The sequence below is a fragment of the Scyliorhinus canicula genome, chromosome 14, assembly GCF_902713615.1.
Source record: "Scyliorhinus canicula chromosome 14, sScyCan1.1, whole genome shotgun sequence".
NCBI classification, from domain to species: domain Eukaryota; kingdom Metazoa; phylum Chordata; class Chondrichthyes; order Carcharhiniformes; family Scyliorhinidae; genus Scyliorhinus; species Scyliorhinus canicula.
Genome location: NC_052159.1, coordinates 11,258,502 through 11,276,773, shown reverse-complemented (window position 1 = coordinate 11,276,773; position 18,272 = coordinate 11,258,502). Strand labels below are relative to the sequence as shown.

The window sequence follows — 18,272 nt, the reverse complement described above, 5'->3', positions numbered from 1 at the left end:
TAAAGATATTGGAGTAAAGGAGTAGTGTGAATTTGAATATCATCTTGTGTTTGTATTGAGATCTTTCCGCCTTTTTTGTCTGATTTATCCAGTATTAACTGGACAGTTGGGATTATAACAGTTCAATAATCCCACTAGGCCAACAACAATCCTTCTGCAGTGTGACTGAGCAGAAAACAATCTCAATCTCACTACCTACCATTTGGGCAGCACAGTAGCATAGTGCTTAGCACTATGGCTTCACAGCTCCAGGTTCCCGGCTTGGGTCACTGACTGTGCAGAGTCTGCACGTTCTCCCCGTGTGCGCGTGGGTTTCCTCCGGGTACTCTGGTTTCTACTCTGGTTATGCTAAATTGCCCTTAGTGTCCAAAATTGCCCTGAGTGTTGGGTGGAGTAACTGGGTTATGGGGATAGGATGCTCTTTCCAAGAACCGGTGCAGACTCGATTGGCCTCTTCTGCACTGATGAAATTAGGTATATCTACAGGCTGATAATCAATCGGTTTGGCCACGTTTTGAACACCTCTTCTTTAGCCAATAAGTCCTGAAGTGTGGCTTGGCCTGGAGCTTCTGGCACAGAGGTAGGGACACTACCATCTTGACACAAGACTGCCCTACATCAAAACCTTTATGAGCAGCAGTGGTTAGCACTGGTGCCTCACAGCACCAGGGACCCGGGCTCGATTCCAGCCTTGGGTGACTGTGGTGTTTGCAAATTCTCCCAATGTCTATATGGGTTTCCTCTGGGCGCCCCGGTTTCCATTCAGGGTATGGTACAGACTCGATGGACCAAATGGCCCCCTTCTGCGCTGTAGGGGTGCTACGGTGTTTTACAAGAATACAGAATGTGGGCCCATACTTTTTCTCTTTGCAACGGCAAAGAAATATAACAGGTCCAAACCCACCACATTACACTGGGTGAAGTTAAAATCAGGGGTTGAGTGTTCCAAAATGGACATGAATCCATCCCCATGACCAGAATAGTCTGCCTTGACCATTAAGCAAAGTTTCTAACATGTTGGTTGGACTTTCTCAACTAGGGGTATGGGCACACTCTGTGGGCACCCGTGGCACAGTGAATAAACCCCATCATCCTCGAGACATCAGCTGCGGTCAGCTCAGGGATTTTGGCCGTGACGTTCATTCAACAAACCATTAATTGAGAGGTTGGCTAGCATTGTGCTGGGCAATGAATGCCGGCCTCGCCAGTGACGCCCACATCCCATGAAAGAATAAAGACGCACTTGGAAATAATGGGCAAGGTAGACTGGATTAATCTTTAAAAATCAATTTTAAAATTTATTTATCTTTGCACGAACATTTCCTCACAGTATCAGGGAATGTTTGTTTAATCATAATGTGCTATGGAAATATATCAAAAGTAAATCAGGAACCCGATTTAACGCCTTCCTATGTAATCCCAGACACTCGGTCCTTGCCAACAATAGCTTCTACAAATGGACAGTTTATTAAAATTCTTTGGTCACCAAGCCCCACACAATAGCTATAAATAGATTTTCATATTCTATCATGGAAAATACTTCCCCTTCCCAAATGGTGCTGGCTCAAGGGATTGCCCAATGGTTGCTGTGGACATGTTACTCTCTGAAGCTTTGCCCAAGTGATCGTTCGTCGTGTGCGAGCCCGGACAGTGAGCATCGACTGACTACGCAAGCCAAGCCCAGGTTGGTCCTCTCACGATCTCCAAGCCTGTGCCCTTTGAGCTGGATAGTCACTGGATAGTGAGCAGGGGTCCCTTCCGAGCTCCAACGAGCAGCAGCCCGGCTGACGTCACCTGACAAACCTTCTCGTCTGTGGACTTCAGTGCGACGCTGAACCGGTTACGCCATCGTTGAGAGTCCGGTGTTGCACACTCCTGATCGTAAAATAAATCACTTGCTGTGTACTCTGACCACCCACCCCTGCACACAGCAGAGGATAAACGGTTCTTCGAAAAGTAGACAACACAGACGAGGGACCGAGTCTTTAAGATGCTGGTGGTCATTTTGATATCTTCAACCCGTTTGCTCCAAATGGTCATTATATTACAAATGCTTCGCTGCAGGATGGATTCACTCATATCAAAGTAACCCAGATCATCAGTCTGGGTGATACAAAGGTTCACGGTGGGGGTGTGGGGGGGTGACCCCAGTAAATCTAAGTTGATTAATACTGCTCATTACAGTCCCACATTACTCAAAATCTCAGTTGAAATTAAAAACTTTTTTTATTACTGTAACTTCCTCTCCCCTCTCCCTATGAGGGGTCTCACGAAGGCAATAGGGTCCACAATTCATTCGTACAATTCCACTGCAATCAGGCCCTCTTCTCCTTGGCCGTTTGTATTTTTGTGTTCTCATTGGCACAAAGTACTGATTTATTGCCAAACATCAAGACAGCTGTCATCACACCTGGAGAAAGGGGGGAAAAGAGACAATACACTGCAGCAAATGATAAAAGAGCACACGACCTGCCTGAACGAAGATTGCTGAAGGAAGCAGGACCAGGAGACAAGGCAGTTAAGGCAGCACACGCGTGATACTTTCCTTTGTCAGATGAGGCACAGAATACAAACCGGGACGTTGCACTCGAACTGTATCAACATTAGTCAGGCCACGGCTAGCTGCTCGAGGACTGGGAACAGTTCTAGTCACCACATTACAGGAAGGGAAATGGCAGAGAGGAGATGTACAAGGGCGTTACCAGGAATGGAGAATTTTACCACAGAAAGATTGGATAGTCTGTGGTTGTTTTCTTTAGGGCGGAGGAGCTGAGGGGAGATTCAATTGAGATGTCAACAATTGTGAGGAACCTAGATTTTTAAAAAAATTTTTTTTTTTTTTTTAAGAGTACTAATTTATTTTTTCCAATTAAGGGGAAATTTAGCGTGGCCAATCCACCTAGCCTGCATATCTTTGGGTTGTGGGGGTGAAACCCACGCAAGCACGGGGAGAATGTGCAAACTCCACACAGACAACGACCCAGAGCCGGGATTGAACCTGGGACCTCGACGCATGATGCAGCAGTGCTAACCGCTGTGTCACCGTGCTGCCCTGTGAGGAACCTAGAGTGGATAGGAAGGACCTACCTTCTCCATCAGAGAGCTGCGTTTGCTGCCAATGGGAAGTGCGCACAGTTGGACCGCTTCACTCCGTGACATCATTGCGAGCGACGGAGATCGACAGCACGGTGGCACAGCGGTTAGCACTGCTGCGTCACAGCGCCAGGGACCCGGGTTCGATTCCCCGCTGGATCACTGTGTAGAGTTTGCACGTTCTCCCAGTGCCCGTGTGAGTTTCCTCCGGGTGCTACGGTTTCCTACCACAGTCCAAAGAGGTGCAGGCTAGGTGGATTGACCAGTCTAAAAAAATTGCCCATTAGGTTTGGTGGGATAGGGCGCGGGAGTGAGTCTGTGTAGGATGCTCTTTTGGAGGGTCGGTGCAGATGCGATGGGCCGAATGGCCTCCTTCTGCATTGTTGGAATACTATGATTCTATAGCTGCAATTGTGGATAGCACAATTGCTTCACAGCTCCAGGGTCCCAGGTTCGATTCCGGCTTGGGTCATTGTCTGTGCGGAGTCTGCACATCCTCCCCGTGTGTACGTGGGTTTCCTCCGGGTGCTCTGGTTTCCTCCCACAGTCCAAAGATGTGCAGGTTAGGTGGATTGGCCATGCTAAATTGCCCTTAGTGTCCAAATTTGCCCTTAGTGTTGGGTGGGGCTACTGGGTTATGGGGATAGGGTGGAGGTGTTGACCTTGGGTAGGGTGCTCTTTCCAGGAGCTGGTGCAGACTCGATGGGCTGAATGGCCTCCTTCTGCACTGTAAATTCTATGAAACACATGTTAACCAAAACAATTCAACGTCTCTGTACATAAGAAGCCCATTCATTCAGTGCAATGCTCATTCTGTCAATCTTATTTTGGTCAAACGGGCAGTCCCAAAGTGCGCTGTGAATCATCTGAGATGCACAACTATGTGCCTCCTTCTTTTTCTAACATTCAGATATCCTCATTCCCCTTTCTGCCTCAATGTGCTGTGGGTATATTGATTCAGTAGGGCCTGTGTGTTGATCGATATATTAGAAACCATGCAAAATGTCAGATGAGTCATAGCGAGAGAAGTCAGAACCTTAAGGCTATGACTCATCTTTCATTCTCACCCCACAGTATAAATATTTCCCATTTTCTCTGTCTTGAGCTTTGACAATCTGGACTCGAAACGCTAGCTTTTTTCTCTCCCTACAGATACTGCCAGATCTGCTGAGATTTACCAGCATTTTCTCTTTGGTACCATGGGACTGCCTTGATTGACCTTCAACAACCTTCTTGTGTCAGATAGGACTCTAACCGTCAGAAGGATTGCTTGACAAAACTATTGGTGACTCTAGCATATCATTGAAAATTGGGAGGAAGTTGATGGGGAGGTTTGTGCCTCTGATATGATAGCTGGACAAATTATTAAGGATTGGATAGAAGCCAATATCATAGCTGTACATGAATCACTGGGTGAGGGAATAGGGAACCAGAACTGTTCAGCTAATGTCAACCGCACCAGCAGTTAGGAAACTATATCTGATGCCAACACTCATGCTGCAGAGGAACGCTCTCAGCAAGCAACATGGTTCCCGTGGGAATATTTATTGCAATAGCCATCTGAAAACTCCCTGAAGGTGGAGTGATACCTTCACCAGCTGCGGGGCTACAAAGGAGTATGGAGAGGTTAAATGAGTGGGCAAAGATCTGGCAAACGGAGTATAACGTGGGAAACTGTGAATTTGTCCATTTTGGCAGAAAAACAATAGCATGTTATCTAGATGGTTGAGAGATTGCAGAGCTCGGAGATACAGAGGGATTTGGGTGTCCTAATGCATGAATTGCAAAAGGTTTGTTCACAGGTGCAGTAAGTAATTTGCAAAGTTGATAGAATATTGTTTATTGCAAGGGGAATAGATTATTGCAAGGGGAATAGATTAAAGTAGGGAGGTTGTACTTTACAGGCTGTGGTGAGACGACATCAGGACTAATGTGTACAGTATCACAGACATAGACATAGAATTTACAGGGCAGAAGGAGGCCATTCGGCCCATTGAGTCTGCACCGACCCTTGGAAAGAGCACCCCACTCAAGCCCACACCTCCTCTCTATCCCCGTAACCCCATCTAACGTTTTTGGACACCAAGTGCAATTTAGCACAACTAATCTACCTAACCTGCACACCTTTGAACCGAGGGGAAACTGGAGGAAACCCACGCAGACACGGGGAGAACGTGCAGACTCCGCACAGACAGTGACCCAAGTCGGGAATTAAACCTGGGACCCTGGAGCTGTGAAGCAACTGTGCTAATCACTGTGCTACCGTCTCCTTATTTATGGAAAGTTGTAAATACATCGGAAGCAGTTCAGAGAAGATTTACAAGACCAAGACTAGGAATGGGTGGGTTGTCTTATGAGGAAAGGTTAGAGAGGTTTTGTTTGTCTCCACTGGAGTTTAGAAGAGTGAGAGGCGACTTATTCAAAACCTTTAAGATCCTGAGGTGTATTGACAGGGTGGATGTGGAGAGGATGTTTGCTCTTGTGGGAGAATCTCGGGCAACTGATTAAAAATAAAGGGTTGTCCATTTAAGGTAGAAAGGAGGAGAATTTTCTTCTCTCAGAGTTGTGAGTCTGGGTTATTTGTCCCTTTACAGTGGAAACAGAGTCTTCGAATATTTTGAAGGCGGAGCTAGATAGATACTTGATAAACAAGGGGGTGAAAGGTTAACGTGGGGGGCACGGGGGGAAGAGAAGGGAATGTGGGGTTGAGGTTACAATCAGATGATCCATGATCTTATTGAGCAGGTTTGAGGGGCCGAGTGGCCTACTCCTGCTCCAAATTTGCATGTTGATCACAGAACATAGACAGGTTGGTGGAATTGGCGAACACCTTCCAGGTGAAATTTATTGCAGCAAAGTGTGAAGTGACTAACTTTGGTCGGAAGAACATGAACAGGCAATATAAAATAAAGGGTACAATTCTAAAGCGGGGAATACAGGAATAGAGGGACGGTGGGGGGGGATTTGTGTGCAAGTCAGTGAAGGTGGCAAGACAAGTTGAGAGAGCAGTTAAAAAGTATACTGTACAGTAGGCTTTATTAATGGGGCATTGAGTACAAGAGCAATGAGGTTATGTTATAGTTTGGCATCAGCTGGAGCACTGTGTCCCCTTCTGCGCTGTAACAATTCTGTCATTCTGAGATGTGGGACATGACATTTTCTTTAAAAATAAATTTAGATTACCTAGTTATTTTTTTTCCAATTAAGGGGCAATGTAGCGTGGCCCATCCACCTAATCTGCACATCTTTGGATTGTGGGGGTGAAACCCACGCAGACACGGGGAGAATGTGCAAACTCCACACAGACAGTGACCTGGGGCCGGGATCGTACCCAGGTCCTCAACGCCAATGGCAGCCGTGCCAACCACTGCGCCACCGTGCCACCCGGACGTGACACATTTTGATTGGAAGAACGAGGCGCAATATAACATTCAGGGGAGAATTGTAAAGGATCCTGGAAGCGAATGGGCACAATCATCGGAGGTGGCAGTGCAGATTGAGAGACTGGTTGATAAGGCATACAGGATCGGGCCTTTATAATTAGGGGTACAGAGCTGAATAGCAAGGACGTTGTGTTAAACATGTATAAAAAAAAACACCAGTTCGCCCTCAACCAAGTATTGTGTGCGATTCTGGGCACCACACTTCAGGAAGAGCACAAAGGCATTGGAGAGGGTGCAGAAAGGATACGTGCGAGTGGTTGCCGGGATGAGGAATTGGGCTATGAAGACAGATTGGAGGAGCTGGGACTGTTTTCCCTTGGAGAAGGTTGAGAGGAGATTTGATAGAGGTATTCCAAACTATGACAGGGATTGGATAGGTTAACGAGGAATAAACTGTTCCCATTGGCCAAAGGATCAAGAACCGGAGACTTAAGGTGATTGGCAAAAAAAAGGCAATGGCGACATGAGGAGAAACATTTTTTTTTTATATAAACGTAGCGAGCAGTGGTTAGGACCTGGAATGTACTGCGAGTGTGAAGGCAGGTTCAATCGAACTTCATTATCTGAAGAGAATACATTTTCAGAACTACGGGGTAAAGGTAGAGGATTAGGACCAGAGGAGTTGTTTTTGCATTGGGCTGGAGCAGACACAATGGGCAGAATGGCCTCCATCTGTGCTGTCACAAGTCTAGGATTCGGTGTCTCCTTACCCAGTAAGGGTCCAAGCCAGTAAACGAAACAGTATTCAAGATACGTGCTTCCCACGCAGTTGAAGGTGATTGAATAGGCCAGGGCCGGATTAAACACAGCCCCCGTTAGGTCTCCACCTGCAAAGAGGAAAATCACTTTATCCAAAACCACTTAACATATAGAATGGCATAGCAGCTACGTTACTAACAGGGGCCTGCCCAGAAGACTTTGAGGAGTATGGTTAAATCCCACCACTACAGCCGGGGCAAGTTTAAATTCAGTTTCTTAAATAAATCTGGAATAAAATGCTTGTAATAATGAAACCACCCGACTGTCATAAACCCCATCTGGTTCAGTAATCTCCTTTAGTGAAGGAAATCTGCCATCCAGACCCAGGCACGCAACTCCCAAATGTGACCGTCTGCCGAGCCGTCCTCTGAAACGGTCAGCAAACTGCTCAATCATATTACATTCAAGGCAGCGGCTCACCACCACCCCTCCTCGAGGGCAGCACAGCAGCAGATTAGTTAGCACTGTTGCTTCAAAGCGCCAGAATCCCAGGTTCGATTCCCGGCTTGGGTCACTGTGCGGAGTCTGCGCGTTTTCCCCCGGGTGCTCCGGTTTCCTCCCACAAGTCCCGAAAGATGTGCTGTTAGGTGAATTGAACATTCGGAATTCTCCCTCTGTGTACCCAAACAGACGCCGGAGTGTGGGGACTAGGGCCCTTTCACAATAACTTCATTGCAGTGTTAATGCAAGCCTACTTGTGACAATAATAAAGATGATTATTATTACTATAACTCCTCAATCCCTCCGCTGCCTGGAGAAATCATCTCCTGAACCCATTTATCTTCCTTGACTGAGTAATTTTATTCCACTGTTTAAGAAAGGGTAAAAAAAAAAGAAATATATAACAATCTTTCATAACTACAGGATATCCCAAATTCAGTATTTTTGAGTCTAAATCAATTTTGTAACAGGGAAAGTAGATTTTGTGATATTTTGTAATATGGAGACATGGACAACCTACAGCAGGCACCTCAAAGCACTGGAGAAATGGTGCTTTCACAAGAAAGGCGGGCCAGCAGCATCTTTGGCTCCCAAACTCATGGGTTTGAGTAGGGTGATCATTGCTCGGCACAACATCGAGGGCCGAAGGGCCTGTTCTGTGCTGTACTGTTCTATGTTCTAAGCCAGGTTGTGCAATACTGAGGCAGTAATCATGCAAAACCAGCTCTGCTGTCGGTCATATATCTGACCCCAGACTCGCGAAGGAACCACTCAACTCAGTGATGCTCAATTCATCACTAAGCAGGGGAGGCTCGGTGGTCCCTCACGGGGTCTCAACCCCACAACCCAAAAAGATGTGCCGGGTAGGCGGATTGACCGTACTAAATTGCCCCTTAATCTGAAAAACAGAATTGGGTAATCAAAATTTAAAAAAAAAATTTCTTCTAAGCATCTCACTGTGTTTTAAAAGCAACACATTCCCGTTGGAAGTTTATTGAGAAAACGTGACAAACGCAAAACCGGTTCCTAAACGTGTAGGTCATCTGCTTTTTCTTTGAGGTACCAGTTTAGGAGTCTTCTGCGGCGATCACTCGCGAACGAGCACGATTGCCCACCTAAGAAACTCCGTTCGGAGTAAACGTTAGTCAAGTGGCATACACTCATTCACAGCAACCCACTCTGCAAACAAAAGGAATATGGTCAAGCCGTGCGCCTTTTTTGAATTACCCAGGAGCTTGGGAAATTATGGAGGACATTTAAGAGACAACCACATTGCTTAGGGTCTGGAGTCACATGTAGGCCAGACAAGGTAAGTGCAGCAGATTGCCTTCCCTAAAGGACATTAGTGAACCAGATGAGCTTTTACAACAATCGACAATGGTTTCATGGTTCCCAGGTTTTTAAAATTGAATTCAGATTTTACCATCCTCCCTGGTGGGATACAAACCCGGGTCCCCAGAGAATTATCCTGGGCCTCTGGTACACTAATCCAGTGACAATAGCTGGGGCAATAGATGGGCTAGTTTAGCACAGGGCTAAATAGCTGGCTTTTAAAGCAGGCCAAGGCAGGCCAGCAGCGCGGGTTCAATTCCCGTACCGGCCTCCCCGAACAGGCGCCGGAATGTGGCGACTAAGGGCTTTTCACAGTAACTTCATTTGAAGCCTACTCGTGACAATAAGCGATTTTCATTTCATTTCACAATACCACTACTCCACCGCTTCCCCGCTGCAGTTATTTGAAATTTGGCATTGATTAATTTGTCATTGTTAATGCAAAACCAAAACTTTGGAAACACGCCTCTCTCTCTTCAGTAAAATTCAAACATTAAGCAGGAGAATTCCCTCCCTGCTATTCTTCAAATATTTCTGTGGGATCTTATGCAATTGCCCTAACTATGAGAGAGAGAGAGAGAGAGAGAGAGAGAGAGAGATTGAGAGAGAGAGAGAGAAACACAGGGACCGGGGGGTCCGTGGTGCTCAACACACAACTTTCAGGTTCCAGCATCAGCATCGCAGTTTCACCAGCTTTGTGGCACCTGGTCACTTCCCAGATGGCAAGGTAGCAGATTCCTCACAATTGACTTCAGGGCCGTGATGACAGGGAGACAGAGTTGTTCAAACGATCCACCCCTTCACAGCACACAGCCTGGGTTAACAAAGCCATGAAGCCCCTGTTGTAGAATGGCCCACCAATACTCACCCTGTCTGTTCACATGTGAAGGGTAACTCCTTCATAAAAATGGGAAGAAAATTGGGGAGGGGGTGGGGGCAAGGGGAAGGAAGATGATAAAAAGTCTGCACTCTGCTGAACCTGCATGTGAGCAATGCAGTGTGGAGCAACTTTTAACCCACGCCAAGGATGTTTAATCCAGCTCTCCATAGCAACATACGCAGGCAGGTAATTAGCGGCTTGGTTAAAATAAGCACGGGGAAGTGCAGAGCAGACAAAAGCCACGAGTCTTAAAGCAAATGTGATACCAAAGGGACCATGAGCCTTTTACACAAAGCTCGGCGAAAGATGGAGTGTTTCTGTGGAGTCAGATGATTGGAGATTTTGCTCTCTCTGTGATACACAATGCACCCAATATAAACTATCAGCATGGTTAATCGTGGCAATAGCAGGGTTTAATTTCCTCACCACCCTTCCGTCGCACAACTGCTACACCAGTCCGCAAAATCCGAAAGGTTGTGGGATGGAGGAAATAGGGACCAGAGGCAATGTTTGGGGTGTGGCTGAGGAACTGGGGTGGCTGAGGACCTGGGCATACACATGCAAAGCATCTGGTACAATGACAAACAGAAAGACCCATCAGGTGTGATACTGAGCAACACAGTCCCAGGTTGAAATCCTGCTCTGTGCCGAGTTAGTCTTTTATTGCTGGTAGTTGCGGTTTGGGTTCAGCAACCAGCTTTATGGTTGCTGAGGGGAGGGGAGTGTAGGGTGGATTGGGAAAGGGACAGGATTGGCCAGCTGGAAGGTGGGTATATGTTGACATCCAGAACAGGGTCACGCTGGACCATGATGTCCACCAAATCCGAATAGCACATCCCGACTCAAAGATGAAGAACGAGGTGCTAGGGGAAGCACGAGTTGGATACTGTAAATTTATATTTAAAAAACCATTGAATGCACCAGGGAATTCAGGAGAAATTTATTTTCCCAGAGCTACGAGCAGACGAGACAGGTACTCAAGGGAAAGCTAGATAATCATGAAGAAGAAAGAAATAGAGGATTCGGAGGTCGGCTGAGAGGAAGAGGAGTGGGATTGCATGGAACAGAAAGACTGGCACAGACCATTTGGGCTATATGACTTTATCCTCTGTGCATTCTTTGTAATTCTGTGCGCTGATCGTAACAAAGACCAAATCCATGCTTATTCCAGAACCCCCGCAGCGCAGTACTTAGCATTGCTGAGTCACGGCGCTGAGGACCTGGGTTCGATCCCAGCCCTGGGTCACTGTCCGTATGAAGTTTGCCCATTCTCCCCTTGTCTGCGTGGGTTCCACCCCCACAGCCCAAGGATGTGCAGGGTAGGTGGATTGGTCACGCTAAATTGCCCCTTAATTGGGAAAACAATAATCGGTTTCCCTAAATTTATTTTAAAAATAAAAAAAAAATAATTCCAGAACCCTAATGGTGCTCCAGATATAATTTGCTGCAACACTGACTGGCAAATGCAGAGGCCACTTCTCTAACTGCTCTTGGATTCCTATGGGGACCCTGTTCTGCTTCCACACACTTTGACGCATACAAATGATCCGTTCTAATGAGCACTTTCAGCTCTGCACTGAACCAGCTCCTCTGAGCTTGAACAGTGCAACACACGGTTCAGAGCAGATGTTAAACCGAGCATCACCGTCTACACTCTCAGGGCGGGTGGAAAATAAACTCCGCAGCACTATTTTGAAGAGCTGGGACGATTTCCCTGTTAACAGCAAATGACTGTGGATGCTGGAATCTGAAACAAGACCAGAAAATCCTGCATGATCTCAGCAGGTCTGACAGCACCGGTGAAGAGAATGGAGCTAACATTTAGTCTGGATGACTCTCGTCAGGGAGATTTCCCAGGTGTCCTGGTCAATTAACATCAATAAAACCAGATTACCCCTGGACATTGTGTCTCTCTCCCACCTAAAATAGTGGCTGCTCTTAACGTGCGGGAAAAAGGTTTGTGACATCGTAAAGGCACCTTGTAAACGCCGAATCGATCTGCCTTCATGAATCCAACTTTGTCAATCTTTCAAATGATTCCCCCGCCCTTCTATTAGACCCACCACCCAGCCATCGCCTTCCACAAGGGAAATACAGGGGCTGGTTTAGCACATTGGGTTAAATCGCTGGCTTTGAAAGCAGACCAAGGCAGGCCAGCAGCACGGTTCAATTACCGCACCAGCCTCCCCGAACAGGTGCCGGAATCTGGCGACTAGGGGCTTTTCACAGTAACTTCATTTGAGGCCTACTTGTGACAATAAGCAATTTTCATTTCATTTTAATGTTGGACGGGGGGGTGGGGCAGAGATTAGAAATCGAAAAGCAAAGCGTGGCAATTTCCCACAAGAGATCCACTACTGACCACGTCAGAACATATGCTAAAACCTTCAGAGCAGGGAGGGGGGATGGGATCAAAGGTCCACCTGAGAATGATTAGATTATTAGTTTGGCAACCGAACCTCCTTCAGAAGCAGACTTTAACCCTTCAGTAAGTTTTGAGTCAACCGTACAACCATTAAACAGTTAACCAACAAGTTTCACCCCGCTGCTCAACTCAAACTGAAAGAGGAGGAAATCGTACGTTTTTAAACACAAGTAGTAATTTTTAACCAGCAAATTGTCCTTCAGGCTCACAAGTTAATCATTTTCCCGGTTTTGTTTTTTCCAACCTTACTTTCATTCGCCAAGAGTATTAAAGGCTGCGGAACCAAGGTGGATGAAGTTAGGGCACAGACCTGTCACAATTTCTCTGAATAGCAGAACAGGTCCGCTGGGCTGAATGACCTTTTCCTATTCCATTGCTCTTCCTGTTACCGGAGGGCATTACCACAGCTACAGGCACAGAAATACTCAAGTCCTTCTGCTGAGTACGAATTCTTCACATCAACTCAAAAGTGGCTGCGACTATTCAACGACTGGAGCCGTATCCACCCCGGGCGCCCACATCAATGCAATTCTAGCAGGAGTCGCTGTCTAGGATAGGGAACGGCGGCTGGTCTCCATGAAGCTAACGGAGGATCAGTTTGCTCAGTGTTTCTACCCAGTGGCCAGCCAAGGCACAGGGCAGGAAGGTGCTGGGCATGATCCCAGCAGCTGGGTTTGGCGAACTGAGCTCAGCCGGATGGGCTACATCAAAAGCCCTCAAAGCAAAGAGGTAACTTGATCACAGAATCAAGGCTGACACTGCAGTGAGTACTGAGGGAGTGCCACAAATTCAGAGGTACCATCTTACAGATGAGATGTTAAACCAAGCCCCCCCCCCCCCCCAGGGGCAAGAAAAAGATCCCATGGCCATTATTATAAGAACAACAGAGGAGTTAACCCTCGTGTTCTGGACAATATTCATCCCTCAAGGCAATCAACCTCAAAAAACAGATTAAAAGCAAAATACTGCAGATGCTGGAAATCGAAAATAAATACAGAAAATACGGGGAGAATTCAGCCAGGCCTGGGAGCATCTGTAGAGAGACAGAAAGGCAGAATTAACGCTTTCAGACTATGATATTTTCAGAGCCACACGATCAGGGGAGCTGCTGTGTCCCTGATGGGGTGGGGGGCTGGGCAGGGCATTGGAGGGGGGGGGGGGGGTCTGCCACCTCAATCATTATCACATTGCTGTTTTTGGAAGCTTGCTGTGCTCAAATTGGCTGCTATGTTTCTTACAACAGTGCCTACACTCCAACAGTGCTTCGTGAGCTGAAGAGCACATCGGGATGGCCTGAGGATGAGAAAGATGCTATATAAATGCACATCCTTTCTTTCACGTGGTCAACTCCCAAATATCCTCTGACGGGGCCCAGCGAGCCACTCATGTAATCAAACTGCTACCAGCAGTTCAAGGACACCTTTGCAACTCACTGATGGGCAACAATCGCCGGCCATGACCGCGATGTCCACTTCCTAAGAAACGAATGCAAAAATAAATAAAATCGACATGAGTGTAAATGTGGTGAACTGTAGTGTCGACAGTGGTGAACTCAGCCCAAAGCATCACACAAGCTTGCCACCCCCACACTGATTCTGTCTACACCTCGTGCTGCCTCAGGAAGGCAGACAGCATTGTCAGAGACCCCTCACACCCAGGCTTTGCCTTCTTCCAGTCTCTGACATCAGGCAGAAGGTACAGAAGCCTGAAGACTCGCACATCCAGACATAGGAACAGCTTCAAGACTCCTCAACAACTCCTCCTTGGACTGATCTGTTCCCTGTAAAAACACTATTCACGACACTCTCTTGCTCATGTATTTGCTTTGTTTGGCCCCTTGTTCCGCACTGTAACCAATCACTGTTAGTCGATGTACCATTTGTCAATGTTCCCTGTTGATTATTCTTGTGTCTACTATGTACGTACTGTGTACGTTCGTCGGCTGCAGAAAAATCCTTTTCACTGTACTTCAGTACATGTTGACAATAAATCAAATCAAATGGAGAGATAGTAATCGGCTACATGATTGCGATCAAAGTGGTGGGTTTTGCACTGTACTCACCTGCAAATACGAGGCAGGTGATCAACACAGCCACCGCATGTATCTTGTGTTTCTGCTTGAGGAACTGAAATTTGAAGAGTGCAGCTCTGAGTGTAAAGGCGCAGAAAAACTCTGTGACCAGCCCTTTGCCGGGGGTAGTGTTCAGCGCCGAGGTGCATTTGTACTGCCGGAGGCGATGGTGCCAATGCAGGTCCGACAAGTCCATGGCCCACACAATCTCGGATAGCTGGCGGGCCACCGAGGCGGCTCCAAACTGCGCCAGCAGCTTGCTGGCCGCCACATGGCCACTGCTTTGCCCGCAAAGGAACTGCTCCAGGCAGCTCATGGGGTTGCAGCTGGCACCGCTGAAGGTGGTGATGTGGACGACGGTCATCAGGTAGGTGAAGCCGAGTCCCGGAATCCACCCCACCATCCCCGAGCTCCCCAGGAGCTGCAGCTCGTGCGTGCAGACACACAGCTGCAGGGTGGAGACGAACTCCCCTATCACCTCGAGGGGTAGGGCCTCCGGCCCCAGGCAGCTCTGCCTCCCCCCTGACCGCCGGCGGGGACACAGCAGCTCCCAGGTTGTGCGGCGCAGCAACTGGCACACTGTTACCACACCGGCCAAGACACCAACGGAAACCAGAACATCCTCCATCGTCCGTCACTGATGGAGCAGCTCGGGGAAGCGAGCCACTTGATGGATGTGTGGGACGGAATGGGGGGGGGGGGGGGGGGGGGGGGGGGGGGGGGAGAGAAAGAGTCTGAATGGGGAGATGGGGGTGGAGAGTCTGAATGGGGGGGGTTGGGCAGGATGGAGGCCCTGGATTGCGGGGGTGGGGGACAGTGGGTCAGGGTGGGGGACAGAGGGTCGGGGTGGGGGACAGAGGGTCGGGGTGGGGGGGACAGAGGGTCGGGGTGGGGGGGGGACAGAGGGTCAGAGTGGGGGGGGGTCAGGGTGGGGGACAGTGGGTCAGGGTGGGGGACAGAGGGTCGGGGTGGGGGGGGGGACAGAGGGTCGGGGTGGGGGGGGACAGAGGGTCGGGGTGGGGGGGGCAGAGGGTCAGAGTGGGGGGGGGGCAGAGGGTCAGAGTGGGGGGGGACAGTGGGTCAGGGTGGGGGACAGAGGGTCGGGGGTGGGGGGGGGGGACAGAGGGTCAGAGTGGGGGGGTCGGGGTGGGGGACAGTGGGTCAGGGTGGGGGACAGAGGGTCGGGGTGGGGGGGGGACAGAGGGTCGGGGTGGGGGGGGGGGACAGAGGGTCGGGGTGGGGGTGGGACAGAGGGTCAGGGTGGGGGAGGGGGACAGAGGGTCAGGGTGGGGGTGGGGGACAGAGGGTCGGGGTGTGGGGGACAGAGGGTCGGGGTGTGGGGGACAGAGGGTCGGGGTGTGGGGGACAGAGGGTCGGGGTGGGGGACAGAGGGTCGGGGTGGGGGGGGTGAAGGACAGAGGGTCAGGGTGTGGGGGGGACAGAGGGTCAGGGTGGGGGGGGGCAGAGGGTCAGGGTGGGGGGAGGGGGAGAGGGTCAGGGTGGGGGGGGGGGAGAGGGTCAGGGTGGGGGGGGGGGAGAGGGTCAGGGTGGGGGGAGGGGGAGAGGGTCAGGGTGGGGGGGGCAGAGGGTCAGGGTGGGGGGGGCAGAGGGTCAGGGTGGGGGGGCAGAGGGTCAGGGTGGGGGGGGGCAGAGGGTCAGGGTGGGGGGGGCAGAGGGTCAGGGTGGGGGGGCAGAGGGTCAGGGTGGGGGGGGCAGAGGGTCAGGGTGGGGGGGCAGAGGGTCGGTGTGGGGGGGGGACAGAGGGTCGGTGTGGGGGGGGGGAAACAGAGGGTCGGTGTGGGGGGGGGGGACAGAGGGTCGCGGGTGATGGGGGTGGAGAACAGAGGGTCGGGGTGGGGGAAGAGGGTCAGGGTGGGGGACAGAGGGTCGGGGTGGGGGGGGGACAGAGTGTCGGGGTGGGGGGGGACAGAGGGTGGGGGGGGACAGAGGGTGGGGGTGGGGGGGTGGGGGACAGAGGGTCGGGGTGTGGGGGACAGAGGGTCGGGGTGGGGGATAAAAGGTCGGGGTGTGGGGGACAGAGGTCGTTGAGGGTTGGTGTGGGGACAGAGTGTCGGGGTGTGGGGGACAGAGTGTCGGGGTGGGGGGAGTGGGGGACAGAGGGTCGGGGTGGGGGGGACAGAGGGTCGGGGTGGGGGGGACAGAGGGTCGGGGTGGGGGGGTGGGGGACAGAGGTCGGGGTGGGGGGGACAGAGGGTCGGGGTGGGGGGGGACAGAGGGTCGGGGTGGGGGGGGTGGGGGACAGAGGGTCGGGGTGGGGGGGACAGAGGGTCGGGGTGGGGGGGTGGGGGACAGAGGGTCGGGGTGGGGGACAGAGGGTCGGGGTGGGGGGGACAGAGGGTCGGGGTGGGGGTGGGTGGGGGACAGAGGGTCGGGGTGGGGGGGACAGAGGGTCGGGGTGGGGGGGTGGGGGACAGAGGGTCGGGGTGGGGGGGACAGAGGGTCGGGGTGGGGGGGTGGGGGACAGAGGGTCGGGGTGGGGGGGACAGAGGGTCGGGGTGGGGGGGACAGAGGGTCGGGGTGGGGGGGACAGAGGGTCGGGGTGGGGGGGACAGAGGGTCGGGGTGGGGGACAGAGGGTCGGGGTGGGGGACAGAGGGTCGGGGTGGGGGACAGAGGGTCGGGGTGGCACCAGTCTGCAGCAGCAGACTCTCCCTCTTTCTCGGAGCCGGGCGGTCCGCTCTCTCTGTCTCAGCCTCTCCCTCAGGCCCGAGCTGCTCCCCCGGCTCTCGGCCGCTCTGCCGCCGCCTCAGTGAGAATCCCGGCTCTGGGAGCCGAACAGCAACAGGGACACGTGGAGGGCGGGGCCTCAGCCAGGGGGCGGGGTCTCGGATGGGGGGCGGGGCCTCTCCAGGGGGCGGGTCCCACAAGGGGCGTGGCCTCTCCAGGGGGCGGGGCTGACTCCGGGATGGTGAGCCTGGCGCTAGTTGGGGTTTGGAGTCACTCACGGGCGAAGGCTCTGAGTGGCCGGACAGGCCTGGCCAGGAGTTTGGGAGGTTCATTAACTGGGTTATGAGCTGGGCAGCAGCTCGCAGAATGCGAGTGAGTAAAGGGGTAAACCACATGGTGGCACAGTGGTTAGCACTGCTGCCTCACCACGCCGAGGACCCGGGTTCGGTCCCGATGCTGGGTCACTGTCCATGTGGAGTTTGCACATTCTCCCCCTGTGTGCATACATTTTGCCCCCGTAACTCAAGGATGTGCAGGGTTAGATGGATTGGTCACGCTAAATTGCCCCTTAATTGGAAACAATCGGGCGCTCTAAATTTATTTTAAAAAGGGAAAAATCCCTTGTGAGGGTGGAATGGGTTTGGGTAGTAGGGCATCTTTTGGTAGGGAGACCAGGAAGCAAAAATTACTGGAGTTGGCAGCTGGGAGTGGGATTGCAATACAACTGTGGGACTAACGGCATTTACAGTAGTGTTTAATAATCTTCAGGCTTACATTAACACTGCAAAGAAGTCACTGTGAAAATCCCCTAGTCGCCACATTCCGGCGCCTGTTCGGGTACACTGGGGGAGAATTCAGAATGTCCAATTCACCTAATAAGCACGTCTGTGGGGGCTTGTGGGAGGAAACCCACGCAGACACAGGGAGAATGTGCAGATTCCACACGGACAGTGACCCAAGCCAGTGATCAAACCTGGGGGACCCTGAAGCTGTGAAGCAACAGTGATAACCACTGTGCTGCCCCAGGCTTCATTTTGAGTATCTTGTCCAATTCATTGGATGTTATGGCGTGCGAAGTAAATAATGTTGTGATAGATATAGTTTCTCCCATCCCCTTGAACAACCCATCGTGCCTCTTGCT

The 18,272-nt window shown here is 51.0% G+C and overlaps 1 protein-coding gene across 1 annotated transcript; it reads right to left on the bottom strand.

Moving 5' to 3' along the window:
- Positions 1 to 1,271: 1,271 nt before the first annotated feature.
- aqp11 (aquaporin 11) lies at positions 1,272 to 15,138 on the bottom strand. Its single transcript, XM_038818680.1, has 3 exons — positions 14,436 to 15,138; positions 7,247 to 7,363; positions 1,272 to 2,410 (listed from the first exon to the last, which is right to left on the bottom strand). Exons 1-3 carry the CDS (start codon positions 15,070 to 15,072, stop codon positions 2,316 to 2,318), a joined length of 849 nt encoding a protein of 282 aa, XP_038674608.1. The 5' UTR covers positions 15,073 to 15,138; the 3' UTR covers positions 1,272 to 2,315.
- Between the last annotated feature and the right edge of the window lie 3,134 nt (positions 15,139 to 18,272).

Bases quoted from the DNA above. Each gene is read 5' to 3' on its own strand.
- aqp11 (XM_038818680.1), bottom strand. From the start codon at position 15,072: ATGGAGGATGTTCTGGTTTCCGTTGGTGTCTTGGCCGGTGTGGTAACA. The intron at 7,364-14,435 runs GTGAGTACAGTG...TCCTCTTTGCAG, and splicing joins CACCTGCCTCGTATTTGCAG to GTGGAGACCTAACGGGGGCT. The intron at 2,411-7,246 runs GTAAGGAGACAC...CCCTTTCTCCAG, and splicing joins CTGGCTTGGACCCTTACTGG to GTGTGATGACAGCTGTCTTG.